This window comes from Strix aluco, chromosome Z (genome assembly GCF_031877795.1).
Source record: "Strix aluco isolate bStrAlu1 chromosome Z, bStrAlu1.hap1, whole genome shotgun sequence".
NCBI lineage: Eukaryota > Metazoa > Chordata > Aves > Strigiformes > Strigidae > Strix > Strix aluco.
The window spans coordinates 39,109,027-39,128,996 of NC_133971.1; the positions used below are offsets into that span (position 1 = coordinate 39,109,027).

The 19,970-nt window shown below is 37.7% G+C and overlaps 1 protein-coding gene across 2 annotated transcripts; it reads right to left on the reverse strand.

Annotated features, from left to right (window-relative positions):
* Positions 1 to 1,475: 1,475 nt before the first annotated feature.
* ABHD17B (abhydrolase domain containing 17B, depalmitoylase) lies at positions 1,476 to 19,957 on the reverse strand. 2 transcript variants are annotated; one of them, XM_074811557.1, is made up of 5 exons: positions 19,717 to 19,956; positions 13,180 to 13,413; positions 12,939 to 13,092; positions 3,888 to 4,067; positions 1,476 to 3,006 (listed from the first exon to the last, which is right to left on the reverse strand). In XM_074811557.1, the coding sequence occupies exons 2-5, from the start codon at positions 13,403 to 13,405 to the stop codon at positions 2,787 to 2,789; spliced, it is 780 nt and encodes a 259-aa protein (XP_074667658.1). In that variant the 5' UTR covers positions 13,406 to 13,413; positions 19,717 to 19,956; the 3' UTR covers positions 1,476 to 2,786. The 2 variants fall into 2 exon arrangements, with proteins under 2 accessions (XP_074667658.1, XP_074667656.1); XM_074811555.1 differs by having other exon boundaries at positions 12,939 to 13,413; positions 19,717 to 19,957.
* Between the last annotated feature and the right edge of the window lie 13 nt (positions 19,958 to 19,970).

Below are 19,970 nucleotides of genomic sequence, written 5' to 3' on the forward strand. Positions count from 1 at the left end.
AATATGTCCTAAAAGACTTCACCTTTAGAAAGTAATCTCATTTTACATAAATGAAATTGTTTTTAAAATTGATTTGCCAAGGTTTCCAAAACTGAAAGACAGTTTACTGTCAAGTATTTATCTCAAAGAAAAAAAATAGGAATGAGACCACGTGGTTCACAAAATGCTCTTTTCTTTTTCCTTAAAATACAGACATTGTCTTGTTAATGAATGCTGAATCAACTCTTATTTATCATGAGACAATTGAATTTATAACATAAAACAACAGCCCATTGTCAATTTCACCAAAACTATGGTTTAAGGACAAGACAACCACCATGTCAGATGTTTTCCTCCCAGCTGCAATAGCTCAGTTGCTTTATGTCAGTAACAAGTTTGTTGACATAATACAATTCTCAATACAAGCTAGGCTGAGCCTAAAACCAATTTTAAATTCCTTCAGTAAACAAGTGGTCTGAAAAATCTAGGTGTAAAATACAGATCAGAACAAACTGGCAATAATCAACCACACATAAGTGGTCCCTAAGAGACCAGAACCTTTGCTCACCAGTGTAATCCAGCACAGCTGCATCTACTGAAGGCAAAACACTATTAGTCAAGCCTTTTGTTCTGCTTCAACAAAACACAGAAACAAAAGCAGCAAAACCGCTATGATACCTTTTCTGTCTTTTCAATTACAGGGTGCCATAACATTCCCTAGCACAATCAGATAGTTCTTGTGATGACACTTGATCCTTTGCTTGCAATTTGCAGTACTACCAGCCAATCTGTATCACTTATCCTTGCAGTTCCACATTTTTTATTTGAGAATTTCTGAACAGGACTCTCAAACCAGACTTCATTCATCACCAAGAAAGCAGTTAAACAGTGACAGCTATTTCCATCTAAATCAGACATAGTGGCTGGAGGTAGTAAGAAACTGAAATCAAACTGTGTGTGTATACTGTATGACATAATAAAGCTGAATTAGATACCTATTTAAGCATACTTCCAATTGCAAAGTCATGGATTAGGATGAAAATCTTTAAGTCTAATATTATTGTGTCCGAATATTAATCTGAAATTCAGAACACATTGAAGCATGCTTGATCAAAAAGACAAACAAGAAGCCAGTTGCTTGAGAACAAATTTAAATTTCTTTCTATTCAATTAACAAACCAAAGAGCACAAGACAAGAAGTCACTGATGATTTCAGTGAAAGTTAAATTTGAATTCATTACAGAAGACTGTTTATAAGTAGCTCTGCAGCAGAAAACCTGTATGCTGAATGGCAGAAAGAAATAAGATGAGGCATGGGGGTGGCAGGGTGATAAAATCAGTAGCTGCTGATAAAGAAATATGGTGACAATTTGTAACAATGGGTTACTGCTTTAGTTCTTAGATGTTATAGAGTAAATGGGGAGTTGCTTATTATTTTGATATCGCAAGCAACTATTGCTATTTCTTAAAAAAAAAAAAAAAGGAAGAACAGCAAGTGTGGGGAATATTGTTTACTGTTAATCAACACATCTTAACCAAAGTTTTCACAATACTTGAATCTACATTTAAGTATACAATAGTCTCAATCACAAAAACCAAGCAGAACAATTAAACTACATAAGGCCTTAAAATTAGAAGCACAGTGTGTATTGTTGGAATATTACGTTGTTTACAAATAGGCTACATATAATTAAGCTCATTTTTCATAGTTTTATTCACACAAAATGCATTCGAGGGAAAGGCAACTTACAAAGTTTATTTTACTATGAGTTAATAGAAAAATGTCAACATTCTCTTCTTGCCCCTCTCCCCACCCCATCCAGGCACTATTAGTAAAATTTCCACACAACAGTCAAAAAACAATGAACTTTTACTCTAGACATCCAAAAGTAAGCCTGATCAGACAACTGCAAATTTGCAAATTGTTTATTACAAATATGGATAAACTTCCAGGTTCTTTCAATGAAGTACTGCATCTCTATGCAGTCAATGTTTAAAACCACATTGTCCACAAAGCCTTCTAGATTCTAAAAGTCTTACTGGTTTCAAAGTAGTACTTAGTGGCCTTAGTAGCAATCACGTGAATGGTATTTGCATTATAACAATGATAACTTGCGGCATTATTTTAGCTATATTAGGACTGCTTAAATGAGTGGGTAAATTTGTTTAACCTGAAGGGTAAGGCACAACACAAGAACAAAACAACTAAAGTAAAACTAAGCACAAAAGATATGAAAAATATGGAAAAAGATAGATCTATATTGACCCCCTCCCCCTATAACAGGGCATGGATCATTTCCAGTGACTCTGTATTCTTATTACACACATTAGTATTTCCTCGAATTTCATGGCTATTAGATTTTTACAGAACAACTGCTTAGAAGACTGGTTTTTAATTTACACCTGTGCAACAGAGTAAGTCACAGTACATTTTGAGATGTTTAAAAAATATTTATAAACTTGGTTTTGATATGCTAAAGCATTTGGCAACACTTTTACAGCATTTGATTTTATATAATTAAAATTTCATACAGTACTCCTTGTGATTTTTTTTTTGTACATCTAAGAAGAAAAAACATCACACAAAGTAATATGAACTGCCAAGCTTGACTGCATGATCATGTAATTCCAGTTTATAATACTGGCATTAAAACCTTCATTAATTATGTTGACAAATCATTACCTGTACATTTAATGAAGGCAATCAAGATGATTTGAAAACACAACCTTCAGGTTTTATGTTATGTATTTATCAAGGCGTGCAGCTCTGCAGTGAAATGAAAAAGCATGTAAATACATGAAGAAAATTACAAGTTCACCAGTTCCTGTGATACAAACTGTTTTAGTCTTTCAAGGTACTGTCCATAGAGTTCCACATCATTATGGCCCGCTCCTTCTACCCACAGTGGTTCTACAGGTCTCTGGCAACGCTCAAATAATGCTAGGCCATGTGAAAAGTCAATTACTTCATCTTCAGTCCCATGGATTATTAACACAGGAGATGTTATTTTAGAAATTTTGTCAATGCTGTAAGAAAAAGATTGTATCTATGAACACAGTAAGCTTTATTAAATCTTTTTGAAGGAGCAGACTGTTAATTTCACTTTTTAATTACATATTGTAGTTTTAATTATTTGATTCTGAAGTTGTTTAAACCATTAGAAAATTAGATATTATCAACACCCTGGAAGCCACTACATGTAAAGCCACACAGAACAGAAAAACACTACTGGAAACTATTAGGATCAAATAACAGAGCAATCCATCTAAAAGTGGTATGTATTACCATGTTCACTTCAGAAAAAAATCAAAGTCACTGGACTGATGAAAATATTACTTCAGAGTTTTTCAGTAAAAAAGTGCTTGTCAACAGAATTTTAGCACTTGAAGTCTGATCATATATGGGGAAAAAGTCTTTCAAGTTAGATGCTCAAAATACTAGTAATTCTTTGAGACAAGTGTACCAGTTTGTAATGGTCAACTAGTGGCATAGTTCTGAAACACGACAGGAATTTCCTTCAGTTAAAGTTGACTTAGTTTGCCAGTCTTTGCTACTTACAGAAATATATGCAAAAGACTGTGTTCAGTTGCCCAGATTAACAATTCACTGAACTAGAACTGCTTGTTAGAATTAGTGATATTAGGGGTTACATATAGAAAAACTGATCACTTCTTTAACAGATACCCACTGAAATGATTAGAGATGTGAAAAACCTAGATTTACAAAGTTCTGCAAACTCCTTCAAATCAAATGATCCTCATTGTTGTTATTAACTCTGATTCTTCTCCAACTGTTTTTTTAAACCTTTGAAAGAAATTTCAGACAGTTTTCCGTATTACTTGTTTCCCTAGTCTAAAACTTCTGTAATAGAGAATGCATGCAGAATAAAAAAAAATCCTAAACTTACTTCGGGAATGCATCAAAGCAGTAGGTCTTCTTTGTATCAGGAAAAGCTACTCGCATTCCTGAGGTCAGTGGAGAATGAAGAATTACAGCAGCACTTTCATACCTAGCAGCAAGATCCACAGATGGTACTGTTCCTATACTCTGGCCATATATAATCACATTTTCAGGGCGGATTCCATACCTAGAAAATTTAAAATGTTAACAAAAATTACATATAAAGTGAAACAGACAAAACTGCAACCACACAGCAAAGAAAAAAAAGCATTTCTGAAGATGAAAATTTCCTGAAGACGAAAAACTATGAAACAGGAGGTGGTAGAACAACAAGCAAGTATATTCTATAACATTCTGACTTAAAGGGACAATTATTTACTCTCCATTTCCATTATTTTTTTTTGTCTTATGCCTCACTGATACTGAAACATGGCTTTATTTTTTTCAAACATGGATTTGTGAATGCAGTTCTGACTTGTATACTAGTTGAAAGGCTTTACTGTAACTCTAGTGGACCTACAACAAAAACCTAATTAGACCCTTACTAGCTCTATGGTTATCATCAAATGGAGCATAGTCAACTCTGCAAAAATTTGGTTGGCTTTTCTCTTCCGATACCTGATAAAAACTGCAATCCTGTAACATTGCTCAGCAATTTAGTGTGACCTAAAGCATGCCCATACAGACAGTGGTCAAAACATACATTTTATGTAATAGCTGAGATGCTTCTTTCTTATCACAGTTGATTTGACATGCAAGCTAGCAAGAGGAATACCCAACCTAACCCACAATTATGACAGTCCAATAAGCACTACAAATTTAAAAAGTCAAAACCTCCCCTCCTAGTAAAATGAAAACACTAATTCTTTTTGTAATTAACCAAGGTAAACAAAAGAGTCATGAAACATCTAGTTAACACTTATACAGATCAGATTGAATATATTTTTCTGCATTAGTGTGGATACAAAGAGTAGCTGGTTCCCAAGTAACACAGGAAAAGCCTCTAAGCAGAACGCTATGCTGCCAAGAGCAGTGTCCACAGTGGAAGTGAGCTGATCTTCACTAAGAAAGTACTCTTAATGAAGATTCAGACTGCAGAAGTGTATCTACCTGGGTACCTTTTCTTAAGTTATTTGGGAAAGGAGGTACCTTAAATAGGAAGAGATACTGCACTGCATTACAAAAAAAAAAAAAGTCAAACACTGTTCTCACGTATTATCAGAAGTTTGTTCAGGCTAGTCTAACTCAGAAACCTAACACCACTGTGGAACAGCATGAGGCAAGTTTAACATTTGTCACCTGACTATAATCCTAAAACTGACAATCAACTGTTTTCCGTTGAAGCAAAGTGCAATCATTACCTCTCCTATATAAAACGCATGCATCTTTTCTGTCAAAGCTATATAACAACAATCATAGCCACAAAGGAGTTCCCAAATTAGTACATTTTGCATACCTTCAGAAAAGCCAGGGTAACAGAAGTAATAAAAAATTGACCAGTATCTTATAAACACGGCTAATAACTTATCTGTCCATATCTTATAAACTGTATAGGTCAAACACTAAAATCAGTAAAGTCTAAAAGCCTCAAAATCAGGAATATTAGGAAAAAAAGATGTTTCACATGTAACAATACATTCAAATTACCAACCAACAAAACCAAAAATTCACAAGTACTTTTCAATAAGTCAGAAAACATGCCCTGTGTGTTACATCAGTATGTAATAATCAGTTAATTAAAAAAAAAAAAATCTGGGAAGATTTCCACAAAAACAAAATCACATTTAAGTATTACTAAAATGTAAATATCACTAGCAGAACTCATTATGCACCCCAATACTCTTTCTAAATTGGGGCTAAAATCCACTGCTCACAGCTTACATTGTCTAATTAACTATTCACCTATTTATTTAAATTGTATTCTGCTAGAGGAAAACATAAAAGCTGTAAAAGTACTAGCACAGATACATTAATAGAAATCTATCTGTATCATGACTACTTAATTACTATCAGCATTTCCTACAAAGAGTTTCTAGGATCATAATTAAATTAAAAGTCCTAAAACTCTAGGACTCAAACATCAGCCTGGAACTACAGGCAAGCTCTCCACCTCACAAAAGTTCTCAGAGAATAAAAAAACCTCAAATATTCTAATTAACAAAGATTTTCTCAAAATTCCAACACACAAAAAATACAATAAATTAAAGCTTTGAAACCAAAACAAATATAAGGTCTCCACTATTTCTGTATCTCTTCTGAAACACTGGAGAACAGCCTAGCACCTATCCTTTTACAATTGATCTCCCAGTTCAAAGTAATTCAAATCACACTTGTCCATTCTGAAAGTACAGTATAGCCTTCTATCCCTTTCATATAATGTGAACAAAGCTCACATAATACCTGACACGGCATCATTAGCATGGCATGGAGTTTGCACAGCACATTATGATATAATAGTCCTCAAATAAAAAAAATCTTGCAAATTATCACACTCACTTTTCCTCAGGTATTAAGTTTTACAAGATGCAGGCCATTGCACAGAAATTTAAAGCAAAACTTTAAAATATATTTTGGAGTATATATTCTCCTCTTTCTCATTAATCTTCCCCCTATTTTTGGATCCAAATCCTTCAGCCTAAAGATAGCTAATTGTTAGCTACAAAAAGTAATCTAGGAAAAGTATTTACTATATTTGGATTAAAGTAATCCTTTCTCTATCACAGACAAACAGATTGCCTTCACAGCACCCACCAGAAACTATGTGGTTTGCAGTCTGGAAACTAAAATAGTGAAACCAGTCACCGAAAGTGGTTCAAAGCAGACTTTTGAATATTCTGGCCAAAACAAAACAAGAAGTTTGAAAATCAGAGAACAACATCTGCTGTGTCTGTCTGCAGTCTTTCCTCTTCTCTTGAACAGGCTTCTGAAAAGTTCGGGAAAAAGGAAGAGCCCAACTGTCCCTCAGTTCCTCTCTCCTGAAAGTATCACCTTCCAATCTAAAATGGAAGAATTTTTGAAAAGATAACTATTGGTAAATTCCCTGGGCATAATATCCATCTACTCCTCCTTTTAACAGTCCGCTAAACTTCAGGTAAACTCCAAGAAGTTTGGTAGAAAATTATTAGTTGACTACACACCTGGTCTCCCAAATGAGGAAGTGTCAGATCAAGAGAAAAAGTGGCAGTAATATTGTTCTCTTAATCAGTGCCTTAGAATTACATGCCATCCTGAGGAAGGAGAACATGACAGTTAGAGAGCCATATGCTGTAAGCAGCTGTTTTGGTGACAAGAGCTCAAAGACGTGCTGTAAAAACTGTTGATATCTTTGAAAGCTCATTATATTAATCATAGAAGTAATGTAAACACTATTGTCTACTCAAGCAATCTTAGATAACTTGTGACAGAATAGACAGGCCTTCAGTTTGGTGGTGGTGGTAATGGTGGGGTTTTCATGTGGTTTGTTTTTTGGTTTTGGTTTTTTTTTTTTTTTTAAGCCATAATCACCAGAAAGAATCTTGGAACAAAATCGTAAAAGTAGCTGTGCGCAGATGTACCTTCTCAGAGAGAGCACTCTTCCTCAGGGACAAGCTATTCTGGACTGAATCTGGCATAAAATTTAGATAGCTACTTTCCACAGTTTAAAGGCTGCCCACAACATTTTTCTCTTTCCCACAGCAACTGAGATTTCAACTCCTTTCCACACCTGATTCATCCTTTATGTTCATGCACCTAAGTGCTACCTGACTGGAAAGCACATGGAACTTGAAAAGCAGTTTTTACATAGAACTAAATGTACCTCTGTTGACATAAGCTTGCTAGCATCCACACAGAGTGTCTGAGCACTCACAAACTTCTGCCCTATCATCACACTAAAGGTACAGGTTAATGTCACTACAAAGCTAAGCTGTCGCTAAACAGTAGAGAACCACTTTCCTATTTTCAGCCACATGCTTCCCCTCATTGGGCTTCACCAACTAGTTTAGGAAACTAAATTAATCTCTTCTGGGAGCAGGGGAGCAACTACTTTTCCTTCTCCTTTGTGCTGGCTGTCTTCAGGACCAGGCAAGAAATGACATGCCACTGGTGGGTTAAAGGAAGAAGGAAGCCAATAAATTGTTGTAACTGTACTACCAGACCACTCCCTAGAATCAGGGCCCAAGATAACACTAACGAAGCCACTATTCTCTTCTGCAAGCCTGTATATGCTGATCAGATATAGATGGTCTCATGTAAAAGAAGCACTCATGAACACTCCTGCCTGATCTTTTCAGCTTCTGGCAGGAAAAGAACTGCTAAACAACAATGACATGTTCTTTTTTTCCCCCTTGTGATAAACTTCACAATGTGTTGAGCAGAAACACTTTCACCATTTCCACTTTGTTTCTATCGCTGTAACAAGATCTTTTCTGCACTTTACTAAACACTTATCTTAGTAGCAGTCCACCTCTTTTCCACTCCTCCCTCCTCCTTTTTTTCTTTTCACAGAATCATAAAACAGTTTGGGTTGTAAGACGATCTAGGCCAGCCCGCTCCATAGGCAGAGACATCCTTCATTAAAATAGGTTGCTCAAAGTCCCATCTGAACCTGCTTTGAATACTAATTGGATATACACCATATATCACTTACACATATATACACCGTATATCACTTACACTGGATATTCATCATATTATATACTTTCATTGGAGATATATATCACATTACCATGATGTGCAATATGCAAACTACAAAATACACGGCTGGTTGTAACAAATGGTTTTTGATTTTGTTTTAGATTATTTTTTTTTTAAACTTCAGTTACCTTTAACAACCAAATACTAACTGAAATTACCATACTATACTTGCAGGCTGTTAGAGTACCTGCCATTTTGCCCTTGATACACCTAAGGGAGGTATTTTTTTACTGCTGAACTACTGCTGTTAATCTAGAGGACTTACTCACTTTACAATAATAAAGTATCAGTAAAATCAACCTTAGAAGGGTACATTTTCAGTAGTACCTCTCAGGCTCACACTAATGAAGAAGTGCAACAGATGCTCTAAAGAGACTACTATTTGTGAAGGTATTGCAACACACACACTTAACCAACTGACAGCAGTGCCAGGAGCACATGGAACACAGGGGAACATCCTGAGGGAATTTTCAGTGCACATCTCAGAACCTCTTGTCATCATGCACATAACACACAAAATTACAGCTGCAAATTGCAGAACATAAAGGGCATGAACATCCTCCACACCTTTAACTATCAACATTCCAGGCCATGAAGAGCACATGTAGTAATCATGAAACTGCAGCTCCTCTGTCTCTCTCATGATGGTTTGACCTTTTCTAAACCTCACAATGCTACTGGTACATTTGTTTTACTGGCAAGATTTCTCTTCATGATAAGTTAAGCTACTTTTCCTTATCACTTTAAATACAAGGTCAATTTCTCTCCAAATATTCAAAGTTAAGGCACCTCATCTTCTAGAAAAAAAAAAAACCTGAATTTGAATCAAAAAACCCCACAAACGTAATTTGTGAATTCTCAAAAGAACACTTTCAGCCAACACTCAAATAGATTTGATATTACTCCTGTATTTGGCTGTTTACCTTGACACATCAGTCTGATGGTGAGATTTACCCTTCAATTTTTCAATTATTATACAGTCCATGATAAGCAACAATGAAAAAGCTGTTTGGCTTCTTAAAGGTAAATCTGCTCATGAGGCAACTCTGGCAAGTCTTCAGGTTTCTGAATCAGTGCCACTTGCCCTGCATTTGCCTGGGGCTGGTTAAACCTTTCCACCATTGCTAGGGTGTCATCAAAAGCCTTCAGAGACCAGGACAGCAGAAACAGGCGTATCCCAAAGTGACTCCTGGCATTTCAACACTTTGTAGCTATGACAGTCAGAAGAAGAATGTCCTCACTTGCAGCTTTTATATAGTTCCATGCACATGAATATGCAATAATGTGCAACTTTCCAAAACATGATGGCAGTGAATCACCTTGCCTTCTTCCACAGTCAACATCCACATGGATAGCTGCTTCCTATTAAAATACTCAAAGCAGGTAAAGAATAGGGACTGTTTATCTCTTCTGATCTGCTGCCAAATTAGCTTTCTGTATTCATTTACATGGATGATAATATTCACATACCCTTATGGCAACCACTTTTAACAAAGAGGTGTTGGACCAACCTCGCCATCACCCTCAATACTAGTTCCAGGCTATTTCACCCTAGGTGTCCAGTCCCACTGGACAGTTGTGCCAATTTACAGATTACCAACTGGACTGTCCTTCCAAGATACAAAACCTAACACACCAACGTGTCTTCACCATAAGCAGCTGCGCTTACTGTAGAATGAAGTCCACATCAGCATTTCAATTACCCCAAAAACACCTCTTAATGCTGGGTTCTATGATCCCATTTCTCAGAATACAGAATGCAGGGGGCTGTGGGTGGCTGTGATCAATCTCCAACCAAGGTTATTTCTCCATTTTTTTCTTCATCCCATCACAATCTGTGAGGCACAGTTCAAAAGCCTAGGATCCCTTTCTTCTCTCATCCCATCACTATGAATTTCAAAGGCATCACAGCTATACTTACATCTACCCTGCAAACAATCCGCTGAATTAATTTGATTTTGCAGAACACTTACATTATAAACCATTAAAGATGGTGGCAGTGTAACACAGAACAGGGTATGCTAGAAAAGTGAATCAATGCTGCAGCAAATACTCAAAGGCTCCATTCTGGTCCAGATATTCATTAAGTATTCAAACACAGCTGAGCATTGTCTCAGGGCTCAAGAGAATATCATGGACTGGTAACCAAACTGTGTGAGCCAGTATATTCAGAGTCATGTGCTGAACTTCTCCATGCTACATTCAGCATTTGGATACAAGGATGAGACCAGGTCTGCCAATTGGAAAGCTGCTGAAAGTACCACAGTGGAAACTAGTAATAGCAACCACTTTCCAAGCAATAGAAAAAATTCAGTTCATATTTGTGAAATCTACAAGTTAGGCAGACCAATCCAACCTCTATACACTCTACAGAATTATGTATTTCTAAAGAAGACTTTGACACAAAAAATAAACACAGACAGCAAATGGGATTGAAGTGAGGTCCTTGCTGAATGGAAGAGGAAAAAGCAGATAGATGTAGTATGTATTTAGAGTTTCTCTGCAACAGTGTCTGTTCAGCAGAGGGCATGTTCAGATGGGATATTATAATTAACAATCTTATTTGATTAGGGAAGGTACACTATGCGTTGTTCACAAATGGAGGCAAGAATTCAAGTTGCAGTCACATTTCCTTTTAGATTTTCAATCAGAAATTCATCAGCAGGAGAAAGAGACAATAACTACAAATTAATTCATAAAACAGAGATGGTAAACTGATGAAGTTTCATCATCTATTTCTCTTCCATTCTGTGGTACATTTAAACAATTCAGACCGTCGTCCACTTTGTTCACAAACCATATGATGTTTTTGGTCAATGTTACTGGGAATCTCGCCTAACAGCAATCTTCCAGATCACTTAACTACAAATCACGGTCACCAGTGCACCTGTTGTCGCTCTTGGTTTACAGAACGGATGTCTAGATATATCTCAACTTTCCACTGTAATCAAAAGAAATGCCAAAACCTAATCGAATAACACAGTATGTGTGTTTTTGAATATATGAGGCTGAATACCTGTCCTCTGTGGTTGTGTGAGGTTTATAATAATAAGCGTTCCACCTACTTTAATATATGAATAAAGTATGCTTCTTTAAAAAGAAATATCACACCTTTGTTATGATGTAAAAGAAATGCAAGACAGTATGTGTATTTAAAAACACTGAAAAGGGATAATCTGCTCCAAATAGGAAAACAGTTAACTGATCAAGTTCTAAATTCACTGCAACAGTTACCAGGCTCCAGGATTTAAAGAGTCTTTACACATGCCCTTGCACTAAGTCACATCCCTGATATTATATTATTAAACAGTGTACTCAAGTTGCAATGATTGAAACATAACATGCTGCTCTACATTAAATTCAGGTTTTCACAGCTTTTTGGTGCAAATACACAATATGATGGGAGTTTTTTTGGTGAACAGCTATTCTTATGATCACATAGTATTTTAAAAAATAATCTTTCTGTAGTTTGGGTACTTGCAACACAAGAAGAATATTGCTCTAAATGGAACAAACCATGGTGAAAATTGCTCTCAAATTTAAGAAGTGGGTTTTCAGTGCTGCATTTATTTGGTGCCTAGGATTCTTACCTGTATCAGATTGCCTCCAGAGTCTTCCATCTTACTAATTTATCTCCCTAAAACCAGAGGCTTAGAACACAGAAATCACTGAAACAACATCCTTCAAATTGCATTTTTTTCCTTGTCCAGTTTTAATCTATTTGAGCTAACACCACTGACTCAAATTCTTGGTTTTTTGTTCCCACCATAAATGTATTTACACAGATCAATTACAACCTCTCCCACACATCATATATTATTAAGATAAAAACACCTTTTTGTTTTATATAGAAAGCTACCTTTGGAAATGCTGTAGCTGCTAGTTTGAATTCTGAAACAAAGGTGGTCTAAACACCATACAGAGTCTCAATAGGTTCTCTTATAACAGCTTTTCCACTGTCACTCCCTACAAAAAAAAGTAGGTGATGGAATTACCTGAAAAAGCAACCTGCATTTTCCGTCACCCACATCACACCAGTTATCAGGGAATCAATTATTATAGGTTTTTTCTATCTTCTGAGATTTCCAGCTGAGAGGATCCTGAGAGGATCCCAGGCTGTGACAATAAGGATTATCTTCTAATCATTCAAGAGTGAAACATACCTTATTAAATTTCATCCCATTTCAATTTTTCTCATGTAACAGTACTATATACTCATCCTGCTCAATACTGACAATGCCTTCAGCATAATGCACCATTGATCAGCTTGGATATGAATCCATTAATCCTAAAATACAGCATTTCTGTTTAAACTATTAATGCCGAGTAAGTACAACCATTTGAAAAGCATGCTGTAAAAGAAAAATGGCAACTAATGTCTTACCTTGTCCTAAGAGCCACCCAAGCAGCATCAATGTCAGCATACAAATTCTTCTCTGTTGGCTTCCCAGAACTTGCACCATATCCAGAATAATCATATGAGAATATGTTGCAATTAATCCGTGAACCCAGTCCTATGTAAAAGCTGCTCATCTGACCTAGGTCAACAGCATTTCCATGTGAGAAGAGCAAAGTATACTTGGCGTTAGGTGAGCAACGCACAAACATACAGGCAATCCTGTTACCTTTACTTGTTCTAGTCATGAAGCACTCAATGGCATCTTTTTCTCTAGAAGAATATTGCCAGTCTGCTCGCTCAGAGAGATGTAAAGTCCAGCGACTACCACTCTCATCACACATCAATGTGTACGTGGGATCAGGAGGCAAGAATGCCAGTTTGGAAGCAATTTTCCCTGGGCATGGTGGACAACAGAACAGGCAACACAGTTCACTAAAGGAAAGATTATTCATCTTCTAGTCTGAAACAGGAAGAGAGAATGGTATCAGTTTCTAGATCCTATATAAAAAAAAAAAAGAAAAAATAAAAACTCATGGAAAATGTAAACGTAACCTCTCTAGAAAATAATACATAATTTTAGTGGAAACATTTCACAAAACACAGATTTAAATATATATGTAAATTTCTATATAATAGCTTATTTGATATTATTAGCTACTTTAGAATGGGCATATTATTAAAGAAAGGTGATAACTCTAAAGCCCCGCCAGATATTAAAACTAAAATATGATTACCCAGGGAAAGAACAAGCATTAGTTATGGAGTTTCTCTGGAGGAAATTAAGGCCCTCATCTTAAGCTATTAAGAGAAATGTTCATCCCATTGACAAATACATATAAAGAACAATTAAAATATGTTGCAGTGTTTGCAGGATACTAAGGCTATGCAGATCTCTGCAGCAAAAAATCACAACAGTATTTCATAAATACAGAGAATATGTAATGCAATCATGAGTTACAGACTCCTGCAAGCAGTATCAGCAGTATGAAAGGTGCATGAAGGTCAAAACTTAGAAGGCAAAACAAGATGCTTCTGCTGGCTTAGCAAACACTGTAGACCTTCAGTAAACTAAAATCCAGCCATAAACTCTTCCTTGCTCCACATACTGGCTGCCATAAACATTTCCAAACCTTGTAAAGAAATTATTAGCTAAGGTTTCCTGTATTGTGCATAGGAATTGGGATTATATTAATGATATGACTATTTCTATTCTGTGCTTTACTAAAATAATCCCAAACCAAATGCTCTATGACAAATATTTGGCAAATCAATATAACCTATACTACCAATTCAAATAATTGGTTAACAGAGTGGAGAGGAGAAAAAAAAAGTAAACACACATATACCTAAAGCAAGTAGGTAAACATACAGTTGCCCTGAAAAGTAGGCATTGTGTCCTCTTAATTTACAGCAGGGATAAAAGAGGGGGAAAAAAATGTGACAATACTTTTTCTCAGAGGTAGGAAGACTGATGAAATCTTCCATGAGCCATGCTGGAAACCAGCACATTTAAGATAAGCATTTACACTACATTCCTTGTGTTAAGGCATCTGACATTTCATCTCAACTTAAACAAGTTTTCCATCCCAAATCTATCTACAGGTCTCAAGCTCAGTTCCTGCCAGGTCATGCAAACAGAAACACTCCTACGGTTTCATGTACCAGCTTTGACTGCTACATTCAAGTTTACAAACGTGAACAAAACAAGCTGATTTCTGATGTCCACAATCCCATGTCATTTCAGAAATACCCATGTAATCCAACAATAAAATCTTACTGTTAACTAGAATACTGGGCAATATTTAGATCCTATTTCAAAGTTTGTCCTCTAACTTGTATACAAGCATAGTTTTCATGCCTGTATAAATTTCTCTTTAGAAAAGTTTCAAGGACGCTGCTCTAAGAGCAGTTGAATATAGATCACAGAACTATCCGTATTTTGGATGTGTGAATGGTCTCTTCCCTGTGGTAGACTATGAATACGTACTGCATACAATGTTACATAGAGACTACTTATAGAGTAAGGCACAGCATAAGTCTGATAAACAACATGACCATTCTTGGAATACTACTTGTCTTTGTAGGGCACAAAACCCCATTTTTTTTGCCAAGGCTGCTACAGCCAATTGCTTTCACCCCCAGTCTCTAGTTTTCTTCAATAGAGGGAAATCACAGATTCTTAGATATGACTGACCAACACTACCAATTTAGAGGAGATGGTAAGAACGGTGTACTGATCACCTCCCATAAAAAGGTAGATTGTCTCTTAAATGAAGGTCCCAAATAAATGACCATATTTCTGCCAGCTAAAGAAACAACCACCTCATGTGTTTATGTAATCAGCATAAGTAGTCACTCAAATTTGGAATGGCTCATCTATTCCCTGTCAGGAGAGATTATCTGGACATAAAATTAAGTTTAATTTTAACCTGCAAGTCAGGACAAGAAATCGAGGAGGGGTCTTATGCACACGAAAAACTCGACTTCTTTCCTTCTTTACCTCTCTTACAGCTGTGAGCACCAAAGGAGCCATTTATTTCACCTCTACATAGAAAGTTCATGTTTACAGCCCAGAGAAACTCATGTAATGCCTTAACAGGCTTTTTTTGCAAGAAGTGTTTATGACCTAGTATTCAACCACACTTCTATTTCTATAAGAAACTATTAAACTGATTTGTTCCAAGTAAATTTTCCCACCTTTTCAGAAAAGCTGAAGCCAAAAGCTAGATACTACAATTTACGGGGCGTGGGGGGTGGGGGTGCGGGGAAGCAGGGAGATATATATTATTTTATATGAAACATTTAGAACAATATGTACCTCCAAAATTAAGGTATAAATTGCCTGTTCTGCTCAGGAACAGGAGATTGTGCTCTCTTCCAGCATACCACAGCTGCACAATTTTTTACTTGATTCCCAATCCACTTGTCAGAATTAAAATAGGAGTTTACATTATTTATAACTATAAACAGCACACCAACACCACAAATATGATTTCACTCAGAAAATGTTTGCTATTTGTCAAAGTCATTTCAGAAAACTGAAAGCTGGCCTGTGGAATTCACACACAGGGCAGTACTGCACTAACCACAGTTAATCAGCTGAGGTGGTACTGTGCCCCAAGACAGCTTAAATGTGCTAAAAATGGGCTGTTGCCACATATGGCAAATGACTTATGCTAAGGACCATGGCTAAAGTCTTATTTCTCCCCTATACTAGACTGTAACGTAGACTTCATATAATGTCCATTTAATCCAATGGAAACTCTGTCTACTGAAACTAAAGACTCTGATTCCAGAGTTGTTCCTGATCTAAATCACGGCTAGCAAAAACTCTTTTCTTTAAAACAAATACTTGTCCTTTCTTCACTCAGGAGAGCCAAGAAAAACAGCAGATCCCTAGCATCACTAACTGAACAAATGTGACACAAAACACCTACTGAACTTCCTCAGGAGGATACCTGCAACTAAATGCAAACAATGTTTCCATTATACTGGAACTAGTTTGTCATTCATTGTATTCACATGAGTGTGTTCTTAACCTCCGGATCTGGAACTGAACCGGGATGTGACAGAGTCCCCAGGGTGTATAGAGTAATTCTGATATCACTGTTTAAAAGTTAACTGAATCAGCATTTCAGCCTAGTAGTTATTCACCAGATGTCATAATTTAACTTCAACAGGCATTATCTTTCCTCAAAAGGTATACTGCTCAGATACTTCAATGAGGGATTAAACTTAACATTAACTCCCCAATAGCGTTTTTTCTTTTAATGTCAGAAAACATGTAACATGATTTACTAATGATTCATCCAGCCAAAAATTATTACCATAAAAATTAAGTCACAAAACCCTCTTCATTTCACATCACCTAGCCTTAGTAAAAGCTTTAGACATCAACAGTCTCAAGAGACTGATTATTTTATTAAGTCTAAAATGTAATTTATAGAAAGTGAACACGGTATCACAAGTGAAATTGCATTTAAGATCACTCTAATAACAAATGGGCTTGATATATGCTTTATCTGGACTCTTACTGAAACCAGGGCAAAAGCAACACTGACCACAAATTACCTTAAGCATACAGTTCCACAAGTATGGATGAATAACTTTAATGGGAAGTCATTTGCATAAAATATGCTGTGAATACCTAAGTCATAATCTAACACCTTCTGAGCATGTATGATGTAAATCTCTGTGCTCATTACACTAGCACCTTCAGATGCAGAGTCCAACACATCCCAACAACATAACCATTTCACCTTCCACTTGTCATTTCAGTATTAATAAGGAAGCCAGTGCTGTTCTGTAAACACAGCTCCTAATGCTGGTAAAATCACTAACAACACAAAGAATATAATAAGTAAAATATATATATATATCTCATTTAAAATCATATATATATGCATATATATATATCCTTTAAAATCACAACTCTGTGGAAGAAACTGTGGAAAACTGATATTGCACTACTATTACACCAAGAAAGGCTAAGAAATAAACCAGGTCCAAGTAGCATCATCCGCCCTGTCTGGGATAGCTTTTAAAAGAAAGTCCAGATTGTTTCATCAAATTTATCTCTTTCTCATGAGTAAAAAAAGTAACACAGAAAATGACAAATGTAAACCTGCCCACAGGCAGTAATTTCAATCCATTCTTCGGCAATTAACCTTTTCATTAAGGCTGACAAGAAGAGAGGGAAAAAAGTCTATCTAATCTGAAAGAACACCTCAAATATTTATCTTGTGATTTCTAGGATAACACAAATGTAGTTCTTTCATATAAGCAATTATTTCTGTCCTCATGCCTCTGCAAATCATAACAAGAGAGTGGCTCCTATTGTTCACATCTTTGAGTACTTCACTACATATTAGTCTCAAAAGCCCAGCCCTTGCAAACACTTATCTAGAAATCTTACATTTACATTAAATATACATTATTCTAATTGTATATTTAAATTAAATTACCTATTTCATAGGAACTATTCAAGAGAACAAAGTCAAACTTGTAAATACAGCTGCTGGTTTGTAAATTTTAGTGATACTGTAACAGGCAAGATATTCAAATTGTCAGGGTTTTTTGCTTGTTGTTTGGGTGGGTTTTTTTTAAATAATCATTTTTAATTATACACTGCTGAAATAAGAAACTCTAAAGTAGTTTCCCTCACTCTGTCACTGAACACAATGCAATGAAAACTTGAGTTCAAGCCACTACTGAAGCACTCATATTTATTTCAACATCTGCATTATATTAAAAATGAAACAGAAGGGTATGAACACCCTCCAACTACTTCAACAGTTAAAGCAACAAAATATTTAGTGGGAAAAAAAAAAATCAGTGTCCAATTAAGTATTATATAGAAACTAATAGAATTATTACAGAAGAATGCTCAGTAGGTCCAGAAAAGAACAGAGAAGTCTATTCAATAAGGAAAAAATCATACCAAGAAATACCACTAAGTAACTCTTTAAGGTAGTTTTCAAAGAGCAAAGCAATCTACCTAAAAACAAAGAAGCTTGGTAGGACCAAAACTTCATTTTGGTTAGTCTGATTTTAAACAAATAAACAGCTTTACTATTCTCACAATTTCTAGCAATATTATAAAGTGTAACTTGTGTGTAGAGACATTCTTCTTCTGCTGGTTACCTTGTATACCTTAAAAAGTAATGCCACAGTTGAAAAAAACTAAGGGAATACTGTAAACGCTGACAACTGAAAAATCTAGCCGTTCCTTCTCACCTAAAGAACAAACCAACGCTCTAAAGATCCCAGATCGACAACTGTGGGATTAAGTCGGATTACAAGATGTTTTGCATGCTCCAAGCAAGACTCTGCACCACGGACCTGCTCTGCTAAAGCTATCTGCACGCTGACAGGCACAGAAGCCCCCTTCCTGTATTTCAGCTGCATCAACCTGGTGCTTCACTGCACCAACCGGTCAATCACGAACAAGCTTTTAAAACCTGTCTACGTTCAGACGGTACTATTTTGGTTGCTGCAGTCATGTATTTTTCTAGCTACCTTCTGGCCAAATACTTTAAAACTTTTAAATTAATAATCCCCGAGAACAATTTTAACGGCAGCGTCACTCCCACCACCAACATCAGAAGCTTAAGAAATACATTAAATCAGGCTCGCCAGAATTAAATGAACTCTTCAGGTGTCTGTATCTAAAAAGGACTTCGCAGAAGTCAACAACGTTGACACGGGAGGCACTATTTAGACCCGGTAAAAGCCAGAATTTAACAAGCGTTTAAAAAGTCAGCACGCCCGCTTCCCGAACAAAGGCGTCCACGGCAAGACCACGGAGCCGGGAGCCCCGGGGCAGAGCGCCCGCAGTACCTCGGGAGGCAGGCGACGCCCCGCCTCCGGTGTTGGGGGCACCGAGGGCGGCAGGGCAGAGGCGCCCGAGCCCACAGCGAGAAGGCGGGCAGGGGGGTTGCCGGGGCCAACACTCCCCTGCCCGGCTCGGGTCGGAGAGCCGACGCGTCGCCTCCCTCACCGAGGAAAAGCCGGTCCTGCCGCGGCCCTTCCCCCTGCCCCACGCCACAGCCCCGGGAGGCGGGCCGCCACATGCCTGCCCCGGACGGAGGGCAGAGACGGCCGGACCTGCCGAGAGGCCGACTCGCCGCCACACCTCGGAAGCGGATCCTCGAACCGCAACCCCGCCGCCAGCGCCGAGCCGGAGCCGCGCCGGCTGCTCCCCACCGCCTCCTCACCACAGCTCGCCCGACCCCACCGCTGCCGCGGGGAGGAGAGCCCGTACCTGCGCCCGGCGCTCCGCTCGGCGGCGGCGCGCGCGCGGCCCCGCACCTGCCCAACCACCGCCGCTCGGGCGCCGGGCCGGCGGGGGAGGGGTGCCGGTTGTGCTGAGTAACGGTGCGGCGGCAGGCGGCTGTCAGCGCCCCGGCCAGCGCCCGCGGCCCCGCGGCAGAGAGCTGGCGGCCCCTGGACAGCTGCTCCCCGCGCGGCCTAGGGGAACGGCGCCGGCCTCGCCTCGCCGAACGACTGCATCGGCCC

Bases quoted from the DNA above. Each gene is read 5' to 3' on its own strand.
- ABHD17B (XM_074811555.1), bottom strand. From the start codon at position 13,405: ATGAATAATCTTTCCTTTAGTGAACTGTGTTGCCTGTTCTGTTGTCCA. The intron at 4,068-12,938 runs GTAAGACATTAG...TAAATTTTCTAG, and splicing joins TGGGTGGCTCTTAGGACAAG to GTATGGAATCCGCCCTGAAA. The intron at 3,007-3,887 runs GTAAGTTTAGGA...TTTTTCTTACAG, and splicing joins TGCTTTGATGCATTCCCGAA to CATTGACAAAATTTCTAAAA.